This window comes from Anomaloglossus baeobatrachus, chromosome 1 (genome assembly GCF_048569485.1).
Source record: "Anomaloglossus baeobatrachus isolate aAnoBae1 chromosome 1, aAnoBae1.hap1, whole genome shotgun sequence".
NCBI lineage: Eukaryota > Metazoa > Chordata > Amphibia > Anura > Aromobatidae > Anomaloglossus > Anomaloglossus baeobatrachus.
In genome coordinates this window covers 628788205-628814090 of record NC_134353.1, presented here as the reverse complement: position 1 = coordinate 628814090, position 25886 = coordinate 628788205, and the positions used below count along the sequence as shown (strand labels likewise).

At 45.5% G+C, this 25886-nt stretch overlaps 1 protein-coding gene across 1 annotated transcript in view; it reads left to right on the top strand.

Annotated features, from left to right (window-relative positions):
- Positions 1-25652, top strand: part of SPTLC1 (serine palmitoyltransferase long chain base subunit 1) — a 122642-nt gene extending 96990 nt beyond the window's left edge. Inside the window, exons 13-15 of the mRNA XM_075352607.1 lie at positions 1539-1593; positions 10901-10974; positions 21416-25652. Coding sequence (XP_075208722.1) covers positions 1539-1593; positions 10901-10974; positions 21416-21509 — 223 coding nt within the window. The 3' untranslated portion in view covers positions 21510-25652. The remainder of the gene's footprint in view (positions 1-1538; positions 1594-10900; positions 10975-21415) is intronic.
- Positions 25653-25886: the final 234 nt, after the last annotated feature.

The window sequence follows — 25886 nt, the reverse complement described above, 5'->3', positions numbered from 1 at the left end:
CTAAATCCATCAGAATGTCTATATAATCTTGTTTGAAGGTATAATCTCACATTTCGCCCACCTACTTTGATTGACAGCAGTATTCTACTATATGAGTAGAAACAGAATAAATTGTTCAGCTCACCAATATTGCAGTCCCGCAGTGGAGATCCAGCGCACGGATGGTTAGGAATACCAAGCAATAGCAATAAAGATGTATGAATCCAGCGCAGACTTATATTGAATAAAAAAGTTTTTTCTTTCTTTATTGGGATAATTGAATGAATAAAACATCCAGGGACATGCAAAAGTAAAATCTAGCCCCAGTTCAGAGCTATATATAATACTATATAGTACAAATAACTATATGATCCCAGGCTCAGAAGTCCCCTATTTGGGCTGACAAAATAAGTTTTTGTTTTTAAATAAAACCTAAAACATTCTATCTTTCCCCATTTTTTAAAAATAAATGTAAAAAATTAAAAATATACATATATATTGCCGCCTTAAGGCCCAATCTATCACAATATTAAATTGTTTAATCCATATGGTACGTCATAAAGCGGAAAATTGTAACACTAAAATTGTTTTTTTTGCAACATTTCACTACTCTTTAAGTCTTTTTTTTTTTTTTTTTAATGTTTCCCCATACACTATCCTTGTAAAATGAACAGTGTCTTTTTCACAATTACAACTTGTCATGCGAAAAACAAGACTTCTGACATCGATGGAAATATAAAGCTATGGCTCTTTGAAAAGGACGACGAAAAAAATGAAAATGCAAAAAACGAAAATTGGCTGCCTCCTTATAGGGGTTGTCCTGTCTAAACGACTAGTCTGCAGGTACTCTGGGTGTAACTCTGGCTGTCGGCAGACTTGTGAATACTCACATCACACGCACAGAGAATGGCGGTCACATAACAGCAAGTATGCGATCTGCAAACTCCTGGTCAGAATCAGACTAGATTATCCAGACCTTGTGCAATATACTTGCGTTGAACGCACTGGAAACGGTCTACTCGGATTCTGGCCTGTAGGATACATACCACATACGTGCAAGTACTTGACCTCCATTCTCGCTGCTGACAACAGATAATCCCCACACAGCGCAATGCGAAGATCACTTTGAGTGACTGCAGACATGTTGTTTAGCCCGGACAACTCTTCAAATAGCTTAGTGGTGATTTTGATGACTTTTGATGGGTGTGTGACTGCTAGGGATGCACTAGAGATGAGCGAATCTTTAAAGGCTTGCTTCAGGTCTGGATTCTCCAAATGACAGTGTTTGCCAAACAATTCGACTAACAGTTCAACAAACATACCAAACCCCATTGGTTTCTGTGGGAGGCAAAGCTTATGTGTTATCTCATTGTGTAGGGTGGCTGCAAATTGTGTAGGGGGTCTACAGAAGAAAGAAAGTAAGGGTTACCGGAGCTCACAGCACCGTGTCTTTCGGCAGGGTTACCAGAGCTCAGATTCATCGGGTTTCGCAGCTTGCTTTCACCCCGGTAACTTTAAGGGAGCCTTTAAAAGAGCTTTTAACATTCCTTGAGTTCCAGCTTGCTGGGATATCTGGAGGCTGTGAACTGTTACCCAGAGTTTAAACGCCTCCAGGTATCCCAACAGCTGGGAACTACAAGAAACTTGAAGGCTTTCTTAAAGATTTCCGGGCTTCACAACTGCCGGGAGACCCAGTGGCTGTGAGCTCCGGTTACCAGAGCTCACAGCCGTCTGGTCTCACGGCAGCTTTCAACCTGTTACTTTAAGGAAGCCTTTAGAGAGCCTTTAACATTCCTTGAGTTCCCAGCTGCTGGGACATCTGGAGGGAGACATTTCTGCACCAAATCTGCATCTCTTGGCAAAAAACGCACAAAAACTGAGGAGTTTTTTTGCCAGGAGAAGCAGATTTGTTAATGAAATTTTTACTTCAAATTGCTGTCCTAAATCTGCATCTTCTGGCAAAAAAATGCATCAAAGCGATGTGGTATTGATGCTTTTTTTTGCCAGGAGATGCAGATTTGGTGCAGGGAATTTGGTATAAAAATTTCAGCACCAAATCTGCATCTCTTGGCCGAAAGAATGCATTTGTCTGCCAGTTAAATGACCTGCAGTCCAACAGTCTGGCAGTGATTTCAAAGTGAAAGTGCTGCCAGAGTCCCGGTTTCAGCTGTGCCCTGCATTCTAGCAGTGACTTTCAGTGTATGTGGACGCAGCATGTAGTTTCCTGCGGGGCCGCAAATGTACCTCTGCAGAGACCGTAGCTGCTTTTGCCCGTGATCAGGGTTCGGGGAGCTGCGGTCTTTCGATCTATTCTCCCTGCAGACAACACTCGCTTATGTGCAGCATAAATTGGCATGCTGTGGCTCTGAGAGCCATGCACATGGTAGTATATGCTGCGGCGAAAAGACATTTCATTCTGCATGGGATTTCTATAAACCACATACACTGTGCCTCTATTGTACAATGCAGCGGAAACAGGCTGCGTTTAATGATCGTGGGCACATACCTCAAAGTGCTTGGAGCAACCGTGCCCCGTACTGCACCCAGTCACTTTCAAAATGTGCGGGAGAAATGTGGGCCTCGCACTCCCCCTGCACTTTGAAAGTGACAGTGACCGCCGGAGTGTGTAACGTAGCCAGGGGCGTTATAACGCGGCGAGGAATGCAGTCCTGCGCCAGCCCTGGGACGCTACAGACAGGAGAGAAAGAGTGTATAGTGAAAGTGGGTGTGGAGGTGTTACCTGGTTGCAGCGGAACGTCCTGGCTGTTAGCCGGCCCTTTTGGGTCTTGTTCACATCATGCAATGTTATATTCAGCATTATTAGAGTTGAGTCCACAACAGTTGCAAACTTTAAAGGCTTTGCTTAACACACGTTTTAAACATTGTTGCATTTTGCCAATAACAAACTTTATCATAACTACACATATACAGTATACACTGAATATAAACATGGAGGTCTTCAGGAGGTTGCAGGTCACAGTTCACCTTCCTACATTCCTCCCCTCTTTAACTGTGACCGTCTTCAGCCATGTGGAAATCTGCAACACAATAAAATCATGCAACAAAACAGACATAAAAGCTCTATCAAGTCTTTTCTTCTCCGGGGGTATTGACGTTTTTTCTTAATGCCAGACCGGCCTAAATCTCCAGAACACAGTCCTGTGTTCTAAAAAACAGGCCTGTGGGCCAACAGTTACCCTTCCAGTCTGAGGGCACAGTCCTTCGCCAGACACCGTAAAGAAGACCACCATGTGGTTTTGTCCATGTCTCCCACCTGCTGCAATGGTGGTGATGCAGTCCCTTAAAACTATTCATCCATAAAGAATAAAACACATCCCAACCCAGTAGGTACATCGGGTCATCTGTCCACCCTCCCTCCACTCACGATTCATGAGACTGGGCACAGTCTCTCAGGGGTTTGGTTGGTGGAAAATCCATAGAGGCAGAGTGTAAATAGGCAAAGTTTATGGGGGCAAATTTCAAACTGCAGTTTGGAGCACAGTTCCTGAGAGCTGCAAGGGTAAGTCCTTGTCTGAGGGGGTATCCTCCTATATTCCAGAGGGCTCAAAGTCCTCCAAATCCAGCAGAAAAATGTGCAACAAACGCAAAACTTGGAGGGGGAGAAAACAGCACACACAACAAAAAACAGGCCTATTCGGCCACAAGGACAATATCTCCTGCCCTTTAGACTTTTAACCTCAGGGCCTCTTCTGGCCAATGTGGCATCTTGCCCAACCGAGAGTCCTGATGGTGGCCAGACTAGCCCAGGTTCCTTCCAAAAGGGCTCTGTAACTAGCCCCCTTTTCAACTTGGCCATTGGCCAACAGTGGAATAGACCACCTTCTTTTTCCAGGCCTCCCTTTCCACGGCTGGTCCAGGTATTCATTCTGGCCACAGTCCTCTCAGAGAATGTTGGTGCCGGTATAAAATAGTTGTGCCATCTGGATCCCGGTAACATTTATTGTAGAACTAGGTACAATGCTGATAGTGGTGCCCGGTTGCTGGTACTCCTTTTCGGCCACATGAGGATCTGGGCCATAGGCACCCCTCGGTGATGGGGCTACAGACTTGTCTTGGCGAGGAATCTCCCTAAGGCTGACAAATTGTGTCTCCGGCTTCGCTGTTCTTCCTCAATCTCCTCTTCCCTACTCTTGACCTCCTCTAAACTGGCGGGCCGGGTTACCCCCACCGCATACCACCCCTTGCAACATCATAGGCACAATGACAACACTCTTTGACCCCCACATACAGGGTCTGTATGCAAGCTGGGAGGGTATCCTGTTTTACCATGGCCCGGTTAACATATACATGGTACCCATCTTCTCTTCAGCTATAAACTCAAAGTCTCGGATCAGATTAATAAAGTTGATGACTCTCTTTGGTCCAGCCAGACACTCCCAGGCTAAGGCATCTGCCCTCATCCTCTCCTCCACCATATTTAAAGGAGTTATCCGACATACACTCCAAAAAATAATCTAAGCTAATCTATGCTGTATTGTCATATAAATCACCCCTACGTTATTTTTTGTTTTCTAACTTTTGTTCCTCTTGAATTCACCCTTTATTCTCTGCAGCTCCTTGTTTACATTAAGCTCTAGCAAACATGACAATTTCCTGTATTCTTGGTTGCCAAACCTCAGTCAGAGCTGGCACCGCCCAGCCTCACTGTCCAGAAACGCCCCCTGCCCTCCCTTCTGCACACTCATTGGCTGTCAGTATTCTGCCCAGCACCTGACCTCTCAGCATGTGACAGAGCAGAGATCCAGCTTCTCTCATCTGTGACACAGCAAATAAATAAACACATACACCAGGAAAAAAGTTATTTGTAATTAAATACATCACCCTCATAAGCCTCTTGATTAGGCTACATTCACAGGACTGCCCCGTTTTTGCGGTCCGCAAAAAATGGTCATGTTTTTTCACGGATGCAACTGTGTGGCATCCGTTCCGTTCCGTATATGGTCCGTGTGTCATCTGCGTACCTTCCTACTTTTTTTCATACTGCAAAAAAAACGGAAGCAGCTAGATAGAGGGATAGATAGAGACAGATAGCTAGAGGGATAAATAGAGGGATGGATGAATGAATGAAGGGATAGATAGAGGGATAGATAATAGATGAGAAAGACCAATATAATGTCCTACCCCCCGCATATTCTAAGCTGGCACCCTTTAGTGCCTTTCATGTGGCACTAAAGGGTGCTTAGCCTTGTATTTAACCAATAAATAATTAAAAAAAAAACGACGTGAGGTCCCCCCTATCTTTTGTAGCCAGCTAGGGTAAAGCAGACGGCTGCAGACCACAGCTGGCAGCTTCACCTTGGCTGGTAATCCAAAACAGAGGGCAACCCACGCTGTTATTTAAAATTAAATAAATAATTTAAAACAACAAACGTGGGGTCCCCCCCAAATTGCATCACCAGCCAAGGTAAAGCGGACAGCTGTGGTCTGGTATTCTCAGACTAGGGAGGTCCACCGTTATTGGACACTCCCCAGCCTAAAAATAGCAGGCTACAGCTGCCCCAGAAGTGGCGCATCCATTGGATGTGCCAATCCTGGCACTTTGCCCCAACTCATCCTATTGCCCTGGTGCGGTGGCAATTGGGGTAATATATGGGGTTGATGCTAGATGAGTAATGTCACCTGGCATCAAGCCCTGGGGTTAGTGATGTCACGCGTCTATCAGATACCAGACATCACCAACCCAGTCAGTAAGAAATAAAAAATAGACAACAAAAAAAGTTTTATTTGAAAAAACACTCCCCACATTCCCTCTTTCACCAATTTATTGACAAGAACAATCAAATCCGGGTCCGGCGTAATCCAATAAGGGGGGTCGCACGGCGATCCATACCATAGTCAATGAGACTCCCAGTCAATGAAGAACAAAATGTTCCCCATTGGCTGGGAGAGCCATGCAGTGACCTGAGCTAACATCAATAGGTCAGCCCAGGTCACTGCAGGGGATGCTGAGCGCTGCCGTCAGGAGGTTAGATGAGATCATTACCTGCAGTAACGATCTCCTGCACTGCTGACGTCAGCGCTGTCACTGCCTTCTATGCCCGCCGCGTTCTACGCAGTATCGTGAGAGCCCATGACGTTCCTGCTAGATACAGTCTCGGGCCGCCCGTGAGACGGGCATAGACAGCAGTGACCGCGGTGACGTCAGGAGGCAGGAGATCGTCGCAGCAGGTAATTATCTCATCTAACGTCAGCAGCAGTGTCCCGCTCCCTGCCAGCCCTGCGGCGTGAGAAGCTGCTGATACTGCGGGCAGACACTGACATTGCAGTGCGGGCAGCTGCGGGGCTGGCAGGGAGTGGGACACAGACTGCACGGGCAGTGATGACAAGCAGCGCTCAACATCCCCGCGGATGCCAGCACTGCAGGGTGCAGGGTGAGAACCTGCTGATACTGCAGAGGGGGGCAAACACTGACACGCTGCAGTGCGGGCATCCGCGAGGCTGGCGCGGGACAGACTGATGCACAGACACAGATGACCCATGATAACACAGACAGCGCGCACGGAGGAGGGGGGGGGGAGGGGGGAGACAGTTCCCAGGGCGTCAGGCAGTAAACATGATAAAGCACTGGGGACACAGCGCTGACAGTGTATCTGACAGCAAGTGGGCAACTTTCTTGTTCCTTGCCTTATTGAACTGGACACTGAATCGGCTGGAATTCAGGGCGCACGTAGCTGGGCACAGGAGGCAGGGGAGGGAGACTACGGAGTGTGTGGGAGGTTGTGGGCAGAGTACGGGGTGTGGGGGAATCTGTGGGAGGGTGCAGGGAAGGGGGGCGGTTACTCCACGCACTGTACAGCCCAGCAGGGAGGAGACATGCTGTTCCAGATTTGCATGTCAACATGGCCCTGCCCATGTAGACATGAAATGACCGGAAGCAGCAAAATCGCGGCAGGAGCGGTCACATGACCACTCTGAGCCGGGGGAGAGGGGCTTACAGCACGACAGGTAAGTGGTCTCTATCTACTTACCTGCCCCGATGTAGCCCAATAGGGTAATAATGAAAAAAAGTCAAAAGAAGCCGGACAACCCCTTTAATGTCTCTGCCGTTTTCAGGGAGAAAACGAAGACAAGGGGCAGGTGACCACAATGGTGGGAGAACTTCTTTCTCTGATTCGTCTTCCTCCTATTCCTCCGGCTGGCTTCAGCAGGTTGGCTCCAATGGGGGTATTTCAGGGTGGACCTCAAGGGCTTTACCCCTGCCAGCCTCCTTGGTGGGGAAATCTGTCCCCGCAGATATTGCCTCCGCTTCAGGAAACTCCTCTCCCATTCGATCCCAGCACTGGATCCGGACCTCGCTGTAGACGAGGCCCAGCGCTGGGAGCTGTACCGTCCCCGTACATTAGATATATGGGTGACACATTGTCCATACCTGCTGCACCAGGACCATGATGGTCACCTGTGGCCCCAGGAGTCATCAGCTGGATGATGTCCTCCAACTCCTCACTTATTGCCCAACTCCTCTTCTCCAGTAATAAGTCTGCACTCAGGTGATGAGGTCAGCAAGCTGCTACTTCTCCTGGGTCCAAAACCAAAATGGCACCGGCCCATCATGTGACACTATATCTTCCGGCGGGTGTGCCCCTCACTCCGCCCTCATTGCTTGAGTAACCAAATACAGACTGCTATACACAGAGGATGGGCGGGGAAAGCATTGCATATTTATAAAGTTTAATAAGCAGGCCTGGAAGAGAGCCTGATTGCAATGATTGCTCTGGCCAATCACCGCAATACCAATACTTGACATGGCTGTGATGGAGCCGGGAGTGGATGGTTTCTGCAGACTGAGCAGTTACGAAGCAAAACAAACATTGCCAACTTTTAAGAGAAATGTTCGGGTGTCCGAGCCAGAGCCAAGCGGGCCAAGGCTCGTACTGAATATGAAATTTGCCAACTCTTTCTGAACAGGTTCACTCATCTTTAGCTAGCACTCCCACTGATCAGCATAATTTATGTCTATCAGCAGTATCAAGTAGTCCTCATACACAAACATGAAATATTATGTAGCCAATTTACAGATCCAGCTATATTTCATGAGATCTTGGTGTTTTTTTGGTGGTCACACACGTATGATTAACAGCAGCCGCTAACACACTGGATCGACCAATGATCTGCAGATAAATACTTCTATGGAAAGTGTTATTTAGGCCCTGTGCGTACTAGGTGTTTTTACCCGCGGTTTTGCTGCGGAAATTTCTTGAGAAATGTTTGAAATCTTTCTGCAGACATTTCCCAGCAAAACCTATGGGAAAAAAAATAGCTGTGCGCACACTGCGTTTTTTTTCTCAAGAAAATTCTTTGTGAAGATTTTCTTGAGAAAATTTCTTGAGAAAATGTGCATGTCACTTCTTTTCCGCAGGTGCCTGCGGTAAACCCCCGGTATTTCACTCCATTCACTGTAATGTAATCGCGAAATTCCGGGGGTATACCGCAGGTAGCAAATGATGTGCGGTATACCCCCGGTATAGCCGCGATTTACCTGCGGTAATGTTCATCGCTGCCTGCGGTTTTGCAGGAAGTGATGTCATTATGACAGAAGAGGAAGCGGAGCAGAGTAAACACAGACGTCACACTCCCTGGACGCCGCACAGAAACACTTCCGTGTGACCTCCAGGTGCCCGTGCAGTCTGTGTCTCGCTCCGGCCCCGCGGCTGCCCGCCCTGCAGTGTCAGTGTCTGCCCGCAGTGTCAGCAGCTTGTCACCCTGCAGCGCAGACAGACACTGACACACAGCACTGCGTGCAGCCGCGGGGATGACGGGCGCTGCTGTCAGGAGGTGACATGAGCTCATTACCTACTGTGACGATCTCCTGCCTCCTGACATCACCGCTGTCACTGCCGTCTATGCCCGCGGCCCGAGACTGTCACTGGTGGTGATGTCACAGGCTCTCGCGATACTGCTGAGAACGCGGCGGGCATAGAAGGCAGTGACAGCGCTGATGGCAGAACTGCAGGAGATCATCACAGCAGGTAATGATCTCATCTAACCTCCTGATAGCAGCGCTCGGCATCCCCTGCAGTGACCTGGGCTGACCTATTGATGTTAGCTGCACTGCATTACTCTCCCAGCCAATGGGGAACCTTCTGTTCTTCATTGACTGGGACAGTAACTATGGTATGGATCGTCGTGGGACACCCCCCCCCTCTTATTGGATTACGCCGGACCCGGATTTGATTGTTCTTGTCAATAAATTGGTGAAAGAGGGAATGTGGGGAGTGTTTTTTCAAATAAAACTTTTTTTGTTGTCTATTTTTTATTTCTTACTGACTGGGTTGGTGATGTCGGGTATCTGATAGACGCGTGACATCACTAACCCCAGGGCTTGATGCCAGGTGACATTACACATCTGGCATCAACCCCATATATTACCCGGTTTGCCACCGCACCAGGGCAACGGGATGAGTTGGGGCGAAGCGCCAGGATTGGCACGTCTAATGGATGCGCCACTTCTGGGGCGGCTGCAGCCTGCTATTTTTAGGCTGTGGAGTGTCCAATAACAGTGGACCTCCCTAGTCTGAGAATATCAGACCCCAGCTTTCCGCTTTACCTTGGCTGGTGATCCAATTTGGGGGGGACCCCACGTTTTTTGTTTTATTTATTTAATGTAAAATAACAGCGTGGTGTGCCCTCTGTTTTGGATTACCAGCCAAGGTGAAGCTGTCAGCTGTGGTCTGCAGGCTACAGCTGTCTGCTTTACCCTAGCTGGCTACAAAAGATGGGGGGGGGACCTAACGTCATATTTTTTTTTAATTATTTATTTTTTGGCTAAATACAAGGCTAGGCACCCTTTAGTGCCACATGAAAGGCACTAAAGGGTGCCAGCTTAGAATATGCAGGGGGGTGGGACATTATATAGGTCTTTCTCATCTATCTATCTATTCATCTATCCATTTTTCCCTCTATCCATTATCTGTCTATCGATTATCTATTATCTATATTATTTATTGCAGTTCAGCATAAAAAAAACGCAGAGACCAACCTGCGGGAAAAACCGCGGCAAAAACGCATGCCTTTTTCCCGCGTTTTTTTACCGCAGGTGCGGTAATATTCAACTCCCAGAAGTTTCTCAAGAAATTTTCTTGAGAAAAATCATTTTTCTAGTGCGCACATAGCCTTAGACTTTCACACAGTGACACATATATGTACTTTGTCACATACAGTATTCTACTTGGAGTGGCTCCTATGTCAGGCCTTACATCTTATATAAAAAATCATTTAGACCTGCTGATCACACTATTGATTATTATCTAAAGGTGCCCATACACATTAAACTAACAGCTGAACCCACAGTCTAATGTGTATGGGGGGCCCCCAGACTTGGCAGAGCGAGCGCTCATGTGTCTGGGAGAACCATGCGAGGTTGCTGCCAGATGGCGGGTATCTAAGGTGTACCAGGAGCTTAAGTTGTATAGGGACCTGCTGCTAGATTTTTGCCACCTTTTTATTCTCCTCCTAACCACTGAAATAAATTATTTTATGAAGATTTTAGGATTGATAGCTATTGGCTGAATGTGTATTTTGCCCCAAGCTCTCTAATGCTTATGGCTATCTTAAGAGGATGATCGTGATGCCATCTAAGACACATATGATATATCCATATTTATGTGTGACCTTCGGACAGTTGAGTACTATACTTGAAATAGGCTACTTATGAGAAGGATCATGCTGCTTGAAATATATTTATATAATTTCTTATTGGTGGTTTAAGGATGTACTTTATTGACTCCCAAAGCTTTTAATCCTTTCCTGAATTTGCCTTTGTCTAATGTCAATGATTTGATGTAGCTTACCCTATTTTAGTAGCATAGAAGAGCGTTTGGTCACCGCAGTTGTAGGTTTGCCTTTACTGTTTAAATGCACAACATATGGGCATTATATTAAACCCTATTTATTCATGTTTCAGTGCATGAATAGGAAAATTGCATTAACTCAAGCTCGTTATTTGGAAAAAGAGGAGAAAAATCTCCCACCTCCAAGGTCAGTAACCTTATATTTTTCTTCTGGAAATCTGTAATAAGAGTATTTTTGTTTTACTTTGTTCACGTTTCTTAGTGCAATATTTATTATAAGCGCTGAATCGGAATAAAAAAAAAGATGCATATTTCAAAAGATAAAATGTGTATAAAAAGTTTGGGGAATAAAGAATCAAGTTGGGGCCTGGGTAAAGTACATACATCGATATCTGAAGTCTGGGTTCATTCTAAGAATATATAGTGGATCTTAGCATCTGATAAGCATTTCTGAGTTTTGTTCATTTGTAAAATTTGGAAACAAAATTACAATTTTCATAGAACTATTTGTCCACTGGGGAGACTGCAAAAATATATCTAGTACTGTTTCTACTTCATTGTCAATTGCATGGCAGTGTTTGTATAGGTAGCCTTCAATGCTATGAACACCTTTGACATGGAGAAATTATTTTTAGATATGTTAGTGGATGCAGTCAGCAATCTTCAGTGCTTTGTTCATTTATAGACTTCTTGATATGAAGTTTGCAGCCTGTTTTCAGATTTTTTTCTCTTGTGGGAGTGTCTCTCCCAGTAATATAGGCTGGATGTGAGGTCTGTGTGTATCCAAGGGGCTGCTGTTGTTTATTAGCTTATATGTCAGAACAGATTCTATCCTGTAACCATTAAACCTTTATGTGCTTTCCGCCTGTAAATATACTTTCTATCCTCTCCACGTTGTGATCGGTGGTCTACAGACTCCTCCTTCCTCTTCTTATCTCTTAACACTGAAAGAGAGGTATGAGAGTCAACAGAGCAGATGCTCCAGAGGCCTCCTCTGAACAGACAAGCTCTTGCAACTTTCTAAACAATGTTCAGTTAAACATTTCCCATCATTTTGCTGTTGCAAAGTGTATGTAAGCCTTTATCTAGCTCGCTGCAAAACACCTCCCCCAACTTAAAAAAAAAAAATAAAAAACCCTAAGGCTGTGTCCACACTTTGCGTTTTGATTCAGCTGCTTTTCCGCAGCGTTTTGAACTGCAGCGTTTTCATGCCAAAAGGCATGCGTTTTGATTTTCCAGAAAAGTCTATGGAAAAGGGGGAATTCTTGTCCGCACTTTGTAGTTTAAAACGCTGCGTTTAATTTGCATAATTTTGGGCAAAAACTCTGTGTTCAAAGAAGCAGCATGTCAATTGTTTTCCCCCTCGCCCATGACAGCACCACCTGAGGAGAAAGTGTGCATCTAAGAAGAAACATAAGGAATGATCAAAAACGCCTGTTCCCTGATGTGGGCCATAACCTCTGCCATCACTTTGGCACGATTATCAATCTGAAGAACCTGAATCGCCATCTCGTGGAATGGTCCTTCAAGATGGAATCCATAAAATCTGCCATTCGCCTGCTCTTTCCAGATTGTTTCATGGTCGTCCTCAACTTAAGGGACGCATATTATCACATCCCTATTTATCAACCCCACCAGCAGTTCCTGAGGTTTGCTCTCTTCATGCAGGGCAATTTAAGACACTTCCAATTTTCAGCGCTGCCATTCGGGCTTTCTATGGCTCCAAGGATCTTTACCAAAGTGATGGCAGAGGTTATGGCCCACATCAGGGAACAGGAGGTTTTGATCATTCCTTATGTTTCTTCTTAGATGCACACTTTCTCCTCAGGTGGTGCTGTCATGGGCTCATGAAAATCCTGTTACCGGTAAGTAACGAAGACTTTTTTTGCCATTTGGGCTGCGTTTTGCTAACATTAAAGTCAATGAGAAGTTGTAAAAATCAAGCAACATCCAAGTTCCAGCGTTTTACATGCTTTTTAGCTGCAGATAGCATGCGTTTTGAACTTCATAAACGCATGGTTTTCTGACATCAAAGTAATGGAATGATATGTCCCTTTACACACACATAGTCCGACAATTACATTTCTGAAAAATATTAATTTATTGTTTTAGCGATAAATATCATAAAACCGCTATAATTATATTAAATATAACTATTTTCGTTATGATTTAAATAATTACATGTGTTCCTTTTTTCCCCTTTTTTCATTGTGTTTTACTGTTTAAACTTTATTTAGCAGTGTCTTAATGTTCAAAACGCAGCTGTCTAAACGCAATGGAAAAGCATGTAAAAAGCGCTAAAAACGCAGCTAAAACACGGTAAATACGCATGCGTTTTTACCGCGATTCTGTGCTCAAATGCAACATTGGCAAAGGCAATTTCTGCCAGAGGATGGGTTTAGAACTCTAACTAGGACGACTCAAAGTGCGGACATAGCCTAAAACTTAGTATTCTCACCCATTGAAAACATTAGGAGGTGTTCTGCAGTACCAAGCAGTGGCCACTATATTTTGAATGGGATCAGTCTTTGAAGAGTTATGTACCTTGGTAATATACTTTGCGGCCTTTCTTTCAAACTCCAAGCTTTCGAGACTATTCAGGTCTCTTCATCAGGAATAGTGTAACACAAAATCTGAAGTGACATATTTATACACAACTGGACAGAATGGAGCAGTAAATAAGACACGTTATGTGAAGCAGAACGATCAGTATGGTAAGGGGGCAAACTGTTGTGGCCATAAATATTGTAGCAATTCATATATAAGCAGTGTGAAAGTTTTATTGTCCTCTGATTGCGGTCTGGTCCGGGCTGTGATGCCCCCGGATGCTCTGAGAAGCAAATTTCTTAATTGATGTAAAATACATAAATCCATGTGACACATTCATTCCTGCTCTGAATGTGCAGAGGTCATCATAAGTTTGTATTCCCAAACCCTTCTGTCTCTCTGGGACTTGAAATTTCCTTTCAATAGCAGCAATTTCATGTCCATGATGCTGTGGTCTGGGTTACAAAAATGTTTGGCCACAGGTAGATCTATCCTTTTTTCACTATTTGTGTGACGGTGAGAATTCATCCTTCTCCTGAGCTGTTGTCCTGTGTTCCCTACATACAGACCCCCAGTTGGACATTTGGTACATATAATTAAGTACACCACATTAGTTGCAAGATAAGGTAATGAAGCATCTTACAAACATTCATAACTTTGCAAATCGGCCAATTGTAGAGAAAAAAAAAGTTTCGTTCTTAAAGGGTTTCTCCTGTCTAAAATGACAAGTCACTCTGTGACTGTAGACACGTGAATCCTCACATCCACACACCGTGCAATGTGGGGATTCTCCGCTGTCAGTGTTGGGAACGGCGATCATGGCATGTGAGTATGTGATATGCAGCCTCCCAGCCAGAATCTGACTAGATGGGCGCAGCCTCGCTCTGTTCACTTTCATTGAGAGAGGTCACATCCATCAAGTCATTTTAGACTGGACAACCCCTTTAAGTGAATTTAACAATATGTCAATTGCACATCCATCATTCTGGGCAAATATAAGCAAAATGCGTCACTCTGCTGCATTGACTGGAAATTGAGAATAAAACCTGCATGGAGTAAGCATTTACCCATATGTGATAAAACTTTAAGACGCCAAGAATTTTATGTTAACAAATGAAAAATGAAAAATATACGTTTTAGGGGTGAAATTCATTTCTATAAGCCAGTGCTCCTCCGACACTAAATTTATACCCATGTACGTGTACGATCCACTATTAAGATATCAAAAATCTAACTAGGTCATCTGACTTATGAATGCCCTGCCTTCCCTTTTGTAAATGGAATTGATACGTTAAGACCTTAACATACAGTATGGGAATTAATAAGCTAACAGGGTTTATTTCATTTGATATTGAGCAGTAATCTAACTGCCATTTAACAGGGACATAAAAAATAGTTTTTGTTGTTTCATTGGGGGACACAGGAACCATGGGATTTTATGCTGCCACAATCTTGGTTTTGACTTACAATTTCTGAGGTAAAAACCCACCAAATACTTAATGTTTGCACATGACATAAGAATACATCTGAGAAAAAAAAGTTGGCTACTCCCCAACAGCCTACACCTGGCCATCCCAACAACTAGGTATTCAGTTTAAGGCCTGTTTTGCCTATAATTCTTCCTTTTGCAATAGTGGTATTTGTTTTTCCACCCCAAGGACTGCTTTAGGTCATCCCCTGGTTCCTGTGTCCCATAGTGAAGCACTTGAAATATTATGATTTTTGGTACTTGTCTTCAATTTTTTTTCTTGTAGTCTTCATTAGGGGACACTGCACATTGTCTTGGTTTTTGCTACTCCTACTGCTTTTTCCCTAACTGAATATCGGCTAGCCAAGTTTAGGCTGTCGTGGATGAGCCAAATGTTTTGTAAGATTAGTGTTGACCTCTATGTGGTAGTAAATAACCTGTGGTCCCTGTGTCCTCCAATGAAGACTGCGAGAAAGAGATTTTACGGTGAGTACCAAAAATCCTCCTTTCTTCAGCGCTCTATTGGGAGACCCAGACGATTGGGGTATAGCTACTGCCCTCCGGAGGCCACACAAAGCACTACACCAAAAGTGCAAGGCCCCTCCCCTTCTGGCTATACCCCCCCGTGGTATCACGGGTACTCCAGTTTTAGCTTTGTGTGCGAAGGAGGTCAGACATTCCATGCATAGCTCCACAGATTTTAGTCAGCAGTAGCTGCTGACTATTTCGGATGGAAGAAAAGAGGGCCCATATAGGGCCCCCAGCATGCTCCCTTCTCACCCCTGGATGGTGTTGTAAGGTTGAGGTACCTATTGCTGGTACAGGGCTGGAGCCTCACATGCTGTTTTCCTTCCACATCCCCTTGGGGGCTCTGTGGAAGTGGGATCCTGCCGGCCTCAAAGCTCTGACGCCGGGCTCCATCCACAGACCCATAGCACCTGGTGGATGCCGAGCAGGAGTACCATCAGGGACCGGGCCCTGCATCATACAGGTACTCTGTGTCCCCGGCAGGCACAGACGCACTCCGGGCTGGCTGGGCGTTGTAGTGCGCCGGGGACCGTACACTGAGCTGGTGTTCCTACAGTTATCTGGGGGACTTTGTGTTCTGGGAACGCAGCGCCGACCCTCACTGGACCGGCGGCGCTGCTGTGACTTGTGGTGCGCCGGGGATACGCCGACCGCGCTTTTACGGCGGGGGCGTTTATAACTCTAGTCCCCGGCTTTTGGGCCTAGGACGCCGGCAGCTCCGATCGTTCCCGCCCCCACCCTGTCAATCAGGGTAGGGGAGAGACGCTGTTTCACGGCAGCGACGAGGGCTGGAGCCTGATTTACATGCTCCAGCCCTCTCACTAGGCACAGAGGGAAGCAGGCTTCCCGCTCTTGGTCAGGAACGCCCAGGGCCCGCCCCCCTTCCTCTCTCAGGACGCCGGCAGCCATTACATGCATGTCTGGCTGGAGGAAGGACGCAAGGCTCTGGGAGACCTAGACTGAGGGGCTTTGGGAGACCACACACCCGCTCTTAAGCGGGCGGTAAGCGGCTTTTCAGCTGGCCCCTCTAGTGCCTTACTGTGTATTAGTGTACTGTGTCACTGGACATAGATATTTATTGATTTCTTGCACTGTGAGGTCGCTTCCTGGCTGTATACCCCAGATCGCTCTGAGGAGGCAGCAACATGTCATCCACAAGACGCAAGGCTGCCAAGGCTAGGGCTGTGTGCACTGCGTGTGCTGCATGTGGGGCTGCTCTACCAGCAGGCTCCAATGACCCCCATTGTGTGCAATGCTCAGATCCGGTGCTGCTTCGCCAGCCGGAGTCCGGAGAGGTAGTGACCCAGGCTGAGACGCTTGTAAGTCCTGCCCCGGTGTCAGGGACAGACTTTGCAGTTTTTGCGGATAATATGTCTGTGGCTATGGCAAAAATCCTGGAAACTTTGCAATCCATGCCTGGGGCTCAGTCTATGGACACGGCGAGGTCTATGTCCTCTAATCCTCCGCAGTTGGATTTAATCCAGACTGCAAGGGGGTCCCCGGCTTCTCAGGATGAGTATAATGACTCAGATGATTGCCCCAGCCACCCCAAGCGGGCTCGCTGGGAAAGACCCTCAACGTCATCACACTGCTCAGGGTCTCAGCGCAATCAGTCTCCATGTGATGTGTCTGAAGAGAGTGATCAGGAGTCTAATCCTGGAACCCCTCTCAATCTGGATACCCCGGATGGGGACGCCATGGTAAACGATCTTATCTCAGCCATCAATAGGCTGTTAGATATTTCTCCCCCAGCCCCTTCAGCAGAAGAGGCAGCGGCAGAGCAGGAGAAGTTTCGTTTCCTCTATCCCAAGCGTAAATTAAGTGCTCTGTTGGATCACTCTGACTTCAGAGAATCCATCCAGAAACACGACGCTCATCCAGAAAAGCGTTTCTCTAAACGTTCTAAGGATACACGTTATCCTTTCCCACCTGATGTGGTCAAGCGCTGGACCCAGTGTCCAAAGGTGGACCCCCCGATTTCCAAGCTTGCAGCTAGATCCATAGTTGCAGTGGAGGATGGCGCTTCACTTAAGGATGCCAATGACAGACAGATGGACCTTTGGTTAAAATCTGTCTATGAAGCTATCGGCGCATCGTTTGCTCCAGCATTCGCAGCCGTATGGGCACTCCAAGCTATTTCAGCTGGTTTAGCAAAGGTGGATGCTATCATACATCCAGCGGTGCCGCAAGTGGCGCACCTTACCTCGCAGATGTCTGCGTTTGCCTCTTACGCTATCAATGCGGTCCTAGAATCTACCAGCCGCACCTCAATGGCGTCTGCCAATTCGGTAGTTTTGCGCAGGGCATTGTGGTTAAAGGACTGGAAAGCAGATGCTGGTTCCAAAAAATGTTTAACCAGCTTGCCTTTATCTAGAGATAGACTGTTTGGCGAGCCATTGGCTGACATCATTAAACAGTCCAAGGGTAAAGACTCCTCTTTACCCCAGCCCAGATCAAGCAAACCTCAGCAGAGAAAGTGGCAGCAGAAGTTTCAGTCCTTTCGAGGTTCGGGCAAAACACAATTCTCCTCGTCCAAAGGGACTCAGAGGACGCAAAGAAACTCAGATTCCTGGCGGGCTCACGCACGCCCCAAGAAAGCAAATGGAGGAACCGCTTCCAAAGCGGCTACCTCATGACTTCCAGTCCCCTCCCTCCGCATCTCCGGTCGGGGGCAGGCTCTCCCGCTTTTACGACACTTGGATGTCACAGGTCAAAGACCGGTGGGTGACAGACATTTTGTCTCGCGGGTACAGAATCGAGTTCAGTTCTCGTCCTCCAGCTCGGTTCTTCAGAACCTCCCCACATCCAGACCGTGTAGATGTCCTGCGGCAGGCGGTGGACTCCCTAAGAGCGGAAGGAGTAGTGGTTCCTGTACCGTCTCAGGAACAAGGGAGAGGGTTTTACTCCAATCTCTTTGTGGTGCCAAAAAAGGACGGCTCGTTCCGTCCTGTTCTGGACCTAAAACTGCTCAACAAACATGTGCACGCCAGACGGTTCCGGATGGAAACCCTCCGTTCTGTCATTGCCTCAATGTCTCAAGGAGACTTCCTTGCCTCAATAGACATCAAAGATGCTTATCTCCACGTGCCAATTGCTACAGAACATCAACGTTTTCTACGTTTTGTGATAGGAGACGACCATCTTCAGTTCATAGCTCTGCCATTCGGTCTGGCGACAGCCCCCCGGGTCTTCACCAAGGTCATGGCGGCGGTGGTAGCAGTCTTGCACTCTCAGGGACACTCGGTGATCCCTTACCTAGACGATCTACTTGTCAAGGCACCCTCTCAAGAGGCATGCCAACTCAGTCTACATGCTACGCTGGAGACTCTCCAGACTTTTGGATGGATCATCAACTTTCCAAAGTCAAATCTGTCACCGACACAGTCACTAACGTATCTTGGCATGGAGTTCCATACTCGAGCAGCGAGAGTGAAGCTTCCGCTAAACAAGCAGCGGTCCTTACAGACAGGGGTGCAATCTCTCCTTCAGGGCCAGTCGCACCCCTTGCGGCGCCTCATGCACTTCCTAGGGAAGATGGTGGCAGCCATGGAAGCAGTTCCCTTTGCGCAGTTTCATCTGCGTCCACTTCAATGGGACATTCTCCGCCAATGGGACGGGAAGACAACTTCCCTAGACAGGAAAGTCTCTCTTTCCCAGACGGCCAAGGACTCTCTACAATGGTGGCTCCTTCCCACCTCATTGTCTCAGGGAAGATCCTTCCTGCCCCCATCCTGGGCAGTGGTCACGACAGATGCGAGTCTGTCGGGGTGGGGAGCAGTGTTTCTACACCACAGGGCTCAGGGGACGTGGACTCCGCTAGAGTCCACCCTTCAGATCAATGTTCTGGAAATCAGGGCAGTGTATCTTGCCCTACTAGCCTTTCAACAGTGGCTGGAAGGAAAGCAGATCCGAATCCAGTCGGACAACTCCACAGCGGTGGCATACATCAACCACCAAGGAGGGACGCGCAGCCGGCAAGCCTTTCAGGAAGTCCGGCGCATTCTGAATTGGGTGGAGGACACAGCATCCACCATCTCCGCGGTTCACATCCCAGGCGTAGAAAACTGGGAAGCAGACTTCCTCAGTCGCCAGGGTATGGACGCAGGGGAATGGTCCCTTCACCCGGACGTGTTTCAAGAAATCTGTCGCCGCTGGGGGGTGCCGGACGTCGACCTAATGGCGTCTCGGCACAACAACAAGGTCCCGGCATTCATGGCGCGGTCGCGCGATCAAAGAGCTCTGGCGGCAGACGCCTTGGTGCAAGATTGGTCGCAGTTCCGCCTCCCATATGTATTCCCGCCTCTGGCACTCTTGCCCAGAGTATTACGCAAGATCAGATCCGATTGCAGCCGCATCATACTCGTCGCCCCAGACTGGCCGAGGAGATCGTGGTATCCGGATCTGTGGCATCTCACGGTCGGCCGACCGTGGTCACTTCCAGACCGTCCAGACCTGCTGTCTCAAGGGCCGTTTTTCCATCAGAATTCTGCGGCCCTGAACCTGACTGTGTGGCCATTGAGTCCTGGATCCTATCGTCAACAGGCTTATCCCAGGGAGTGGTAGCCACAATGAGACAAGCTAGGAAGTCAACTTCTGCTAAGATCTACCACAGAACGTGGAAGATTTTCTTAACCTGGTGCTCTGCTCAGGGAGTGTCTCCCTGGCCATTTGCATTGCCCACTTTTCTGTCTTTCCTGCAATCAGGGTTGGAAAAGGGCTTGTCGCTCAGCTCCCTTAAAGGGCAAGTCTCGGCACTATCCGTGTTTTTTCAGAAGCGTCTAGCACGTCTTCCTAAGGTGCGCACGTTCCTGCAGGGGGTCTGTCATATTGTGCCCCCGTACAAGCGGCCGTTGGATCCATGGGATCTGAACAGAGTACTAGTTGCTCTCCAGAAGCCGCCTTTCGAGCCTCTCAAAGAAGTTTCTTTTTCTCGCCTGTCACAGAAAGTGGCGTTTCTTGTTGCGATCACATCGCTTCGGCGAGTGTCTGAGCTGGCAGCTCTGTCATCCAAGGCTCCCTTCTTGGTGTTCCACCAGGACAAAGTAGTGCTGCGCCCCATTCCGGAGTTTCTCCCTAAGGTCGTATCCTCGTTTCATCTTAATCAGGATATATCCTTGCCTTCCTTTTATCCTCATCCGGTTCACCGGTATGAAAAGGACTTGCGTTTGCTAGATCTGGTGAGAGCTCTCAGGATCTACATTTCCCGCACGGCGCCCATGCGCCGTTCCGATGCACTTTTTGTCCTTGTCGCCGGTCCGCGCAAGGGGTTGCAGGCTTCTAAAGCTACCTTGGCTCGATGGATCAAAGAACCAATTATAGAGGCCTACCGTTCTGCTGGGCTTCCGGTTCCTTCAGGGCTAAAAGCCCACTCAACCAGAGCCGTGGGTGCGTCCTGGGCATTACGGCACCAGGCTTCGGCTCAACAGGTGTGTCAGGCAGCTACCTGGTCGAGTCTGCACACTTTCACCAAGCATTATCAGGTGCATACCTATGCTTCGGCGGATGCCAGCTTAGGTAGAAGAGTCCTGCAGGCGGCAGTGACATCCCCGTAGGGGAGGGCTGTTTTGCAGCTCTAACATGAGGTATTTCGTTACCCACCCAGGGACAGCTTTTGGACGTCCCAATCGTCTGGGTCTCCCAATAGAGCGCTGAAGAAGAAGGGAATTTTGTTACTTACCGTAAATTCCTTTTCTTCTAGCTCTTATTGGGAGACCCAGCACCCGCCCTGTTGTCCTTCGGGATTGTTTTTGCTGTTTGCGGGTACACATGTTGTTCATGTTGAACGGTTTTTCAGTTCTCCGATGTTAATCTGAGTTAATTTGTTTAAACCAGTTGTTGGCTTCCTCCTTCTTGCTTTGGCACTAAAACTGGAGTACCCGTGATACCACGGGGGGGTATAGCCAGAAGGGGAGGGGCCTTGCACTTTTGGTGTAGTGCTTTGTGTGGCCTCCGGAGGGCAGTAGCTATACCCCAATCGTCTGGGTCTCCCAATAAGAGCTAGAAGAAAAGGAATTTACGGTAAGTAACAAAATTCCCTTCTTTTTGCTTGTAGTCAGTGACCTCCTCTTTCCTTTATATCTTGCAGCATAAGAGTGATAGTGACTATTGAGCAAACAGATGAAGAATTGGACCTGGCTGCCTCCGTGATCAAGCAAGCTGCCACTTTGATACCAAATTAACTTTTCCTTTTTTTACATTGATACATTTTTGATAACTAATGGACATGCTACTGATGATAAGCTCTTGTTTAGTGTGAGCAATCCAGATAAGATGATGAGATTTACTTGTGTTTTTTGACGCTGCGTATTTTCACTGCATCAAAAATGCAGCTTTTTACAGTTCAAGCAAAGTGGCTGGGATTGACAGAAATCTCATGTTTACTGTGCCTTTTTTTTATGTTGTGTAAACTCACCTGTGGTGCGTTTTTCCAATTCACAGCATGTATATTTAGGTATGCGGAGTCATCTGCGTGGAATTTTCCCTTAGACTCGCAGTAGAGGCGGAAATTCAACAGGTAAAAAAATCACATGCGTTTTTGATGCTTTTACACAGCGGAACGCATAAAAACGCATGTAATCCGCACCTATTGATGTCAATTCCAGGAAGTTTCAAAAGCAAAACCGCTAAAGGATGACCCCAACAGAGGCCAAAAACGCAGCGTCAAAAGCGCACACAAAAACACAATTAAAAATGGAAGCAAACTAAGGTGTGGAGATGGTGTAGAAATTCTACAGCGTCAAAAACTCAACGGATTCTGATCATGGGAACGTAGCCGTACAGTAGTGTATGTTCCAGGTCTGAGGAAGTAAAATGAATGAACTGGCGATGAAGATTATAAAAAAACTAGAGACAAACCAAATAACGGTGCATGCACAGATTGTCATGGACCTTATTAGTACTGTTACGCTGTGATTTCTTTTTTCTTTTGTTTACTTCCAAATAAATTTATAAAAGTTATTCCCCCAGAGACGTAAACAGAAAACTGTTTTAGTCTTTTTGTTAAATTGTAAGCTGGAACAAAAAAAATCTTAAGTCACGCTTATAAACAAAACCACCTACAACTATCTCGAAGATGTATATTTATAGATACTTTCGGTGCATATTATTTTCATAGGCGTGCGCCTCTAGAGAAATGTGCACTTATATGCAATTCAATAGTCACACTTTTTTTTGTTTAACTTTTCCAATATTTCAGATATTTCGAAGAGCGAAAAAAGGAGATTGTTTATTAATAAACCTGACTATCACTATTTTATATTCCTGACTGTGTTAGAAAAAAAAAAACAACTATATAGAATAACTAATTTTTTTTATAATCTACAATGCCTATTTCTTACAAATCTAATTTGGGATAATGGCATCATTTCATTTTTATTTTTTTTTTTTATTTAATTTTTATTTTTAGATTTGGCTTTGATGGCACTAAAGATCCACAAACACTATGTAAATGTATTTAACCAGACATATCATTTTCAGCACTAATGTACAAAGAGGTGCTGGTATTTTCGTTCCAGTTTTGATAGGACCCTGCATATCTGTAACATATGCTCCAGAGTGAAGTATTTTCTTTTTCTGTTCATGAAAATCTAGAAACATTTCTGTCTGTTTATGCTAAATGTGAATGGATGCAAGTTCGTCATTGTAGAACTTGTCAGTGCCATACATAAGGGCTGTATTTTGTCTACATGATTCCTTCAGGTTACAAGCACATTACCAGACGGCTCCCATTTCTTTTACACACATGTCACATTCATGATTAGACGTCAAAATTGGCAACTTTCTGACCATTTTTAGGTTACATTGTGACTTGAAAGTGCATGATGGAAGTAGCGTTCAGAATCTTCTCAAAGGGAGGAAACTAAAGCTGTGTTTCTAATGATGGCAGATTTACATTACTGTTTGAAGTGCGAGTTCACACCATTATTTCCTGTATATTCTTTAAAAAAAGGGGGGAAAAAAAAAAATCATCAACTCACCAGTCTTGTCAATTGGATGTCCAGCCTGAGTACGGTGCACGGACTAATCTTGGGCTGACTACCAAGTGAAACGTTGCAAGTAAGGCCACTTTCACACTATGTTCTGATCTCTGTTCAGTGGTCCTTTAGGTACTTCCGTCCAAACCCCCGCAAACTGGGTTTCGAACGTATGCACAGATAGGGCCATTTACTAGAACAGTGCCGACGGAGTCATAGTAGTATACTACGTCTAGTTATCCGCCTCCGGAAACCGTATACTCCCGAAAATGGTGCACGACAGAGCATTCGGTGACTCTGTCTGCATCATTATAGTCAATGGCGTTTTGCGGGTGGTTCGAACGGAACCCCGACGGCACCTTTGAATGGAGATTGTAACGCAGTGTGAAAGCGGCCTTAGAAGAAAGTGCAATTCAGCTTCCGCCAAGGAGGATAAAGATTTAGATGGTTAAAAACATTCTTTTATTCATCCATGTTTAAAAAATGCCATAAAAACTTTGCTTACGTGTTTCAGGCGGACTTGCCCTTACTCATAGTTGTCCATCTGCCATGTCTATTTTTATATTACATATATTCATACATGACGTGAGCAACCAGAGCTTTATATTTGCTAGTTAATCCTGCCATGTTACTTTTAGTTGTTGTCATATTATGAAAAATGTGCTGCATTTTTTTTTATTAATACAATTCTATATTTTGTTATGCACCTATGCGTTTCAAAGCTAAATTCAATGGGTTTTTTTACCATTTAATAATTTATACAGTGAAAGTTTGGTTTAAACACTAATAGGTGCTCTGTATTATAGGTGTCTTGGGTTATTATGTAGTTCCTTGGCAGCTGCTATTTCCTACTGTCACTTTTGGTGGGAAAAGACGGCCAGAATGAATGATTCTACCTAGAAGTCATGTGCTTGACAAACTACTACTGTTTATAGTCTTGTTGAATTTGAACAAAATGTAAAGCTCTGTCACCAGATTTCACCATACAACCTGCATACATTATTAACTAAATCTTAGACCGGATGAGGATGATGTACTTACTTTGAAAATCCATGCTAGAATAACAATTCTGAGTTAAAATGAAAAATGTCTCCGGAAGTAATTTATTTTCCCAAAGGTCTCCTAATTATTAATGTGATTGATGCAAATGTCTTAAAATAGTTACCAATCGCCTTGTCCTCTTCAGCCCCATTAATCCAAAAACAAACTAATAAACTTACAAGGAGGGGTTTTGTAGAATGGAAGTGACTTTCTTAATGTAAGGGCTGCTTTAGACTGACTAGCATGGACCGCCACGCACTGACTGGCCGTGTTTCTCCTAACCCAAGGGTCACAATTAGGGTTGATTTAATACCGCAAATATTCAGCAACGCCCATATTCGCCGAATAGGTTGCCGCTATTCGACTATTTGCGAATATTTGATGCGCAATGTAAGTCTATGGGAAACCCGACTAGTAACTACTCGGGCTTCCCATAGACTTACATTGCGCATCGAATATTCCTATAGCGGCGACCTATTCGTCGGATCTTTGCGATGCCGAATATTGCCGAATATTTGTGATATTCGATCATCCCTAGTTACAACCTCATAGACCTAAAAGGAGCTGTTTAAGCCGGTAACCTGAGGAGCGATCATGTGAGTCAGAATAGGATCGGCGCTGGCAACCGGGGAAGATGGTGATCAGGAAGTATTTTATTACACTTGCACTACATCACATATAGGAAGGGGCTTGGGGAGAAAAATATGTACCAATACTTCTTTAAAATGCAGGCAAACTCGCAAAAAGTATTGTACATCCAATCTGGCATGGATTTTTAAAATTAACACACCAACTTCAACATGTTAATCCAGTAATGTCTGTATTTTATTTAGTGAAATCTGGCCACATATCTGCTTTAAAATATGTGATGCATATGAATGGAGAAAACAAAAGTAAATAACTGAACACAAAAAAGGTAAAATGAACAATCGGCACACTTGCTAAACTATGTATGAAGATTGAAATTTTATTTTATATGAAGTGCAATTTCTTTGCATTTGAGACACAGGGAAGAACTTTCAACAGTTGGGGTTGCATTGGTACAATGGTATTTTCAAGAGTCCCTTAATCAAAATCTAAAAATGTGCATTTATTTAGCAGCTATAGTAAGTGTCAATTATAAATATGTATTCTTATGCCATCCTATTCCATGGTAAATGAGCTTTTAATCGATCATTTGTAATTACTGATATTTTGTACTAAATTTCCTTTGAATTTTTTTAAACATGTGCCTTTATTTTGCTGCTAAAAGAAGTAAACTGCTTGAATTGCAACTGAATTTTGTTTAAATAAAACAATGCAAAAATATCTGTGTATCTAAAATTTTCTTTGTTTGAAGTACCATGATTTATAAATTTACCATCTAAAGCTCAAAATTCTCTCTCAAGCTGTGTAATTTAAGTCAGAGCAGGAAAGACTGAGCTGAGCAGGAGAGATTGAGCAGAGCTTACCAGCAGGTTAGAGAAAGCCTGTGTCCACATGAGGGTTAATAGATTTAATCTTTGCTGCCTAGGCTGAAGAAAGTAAAACTGCCACATATAG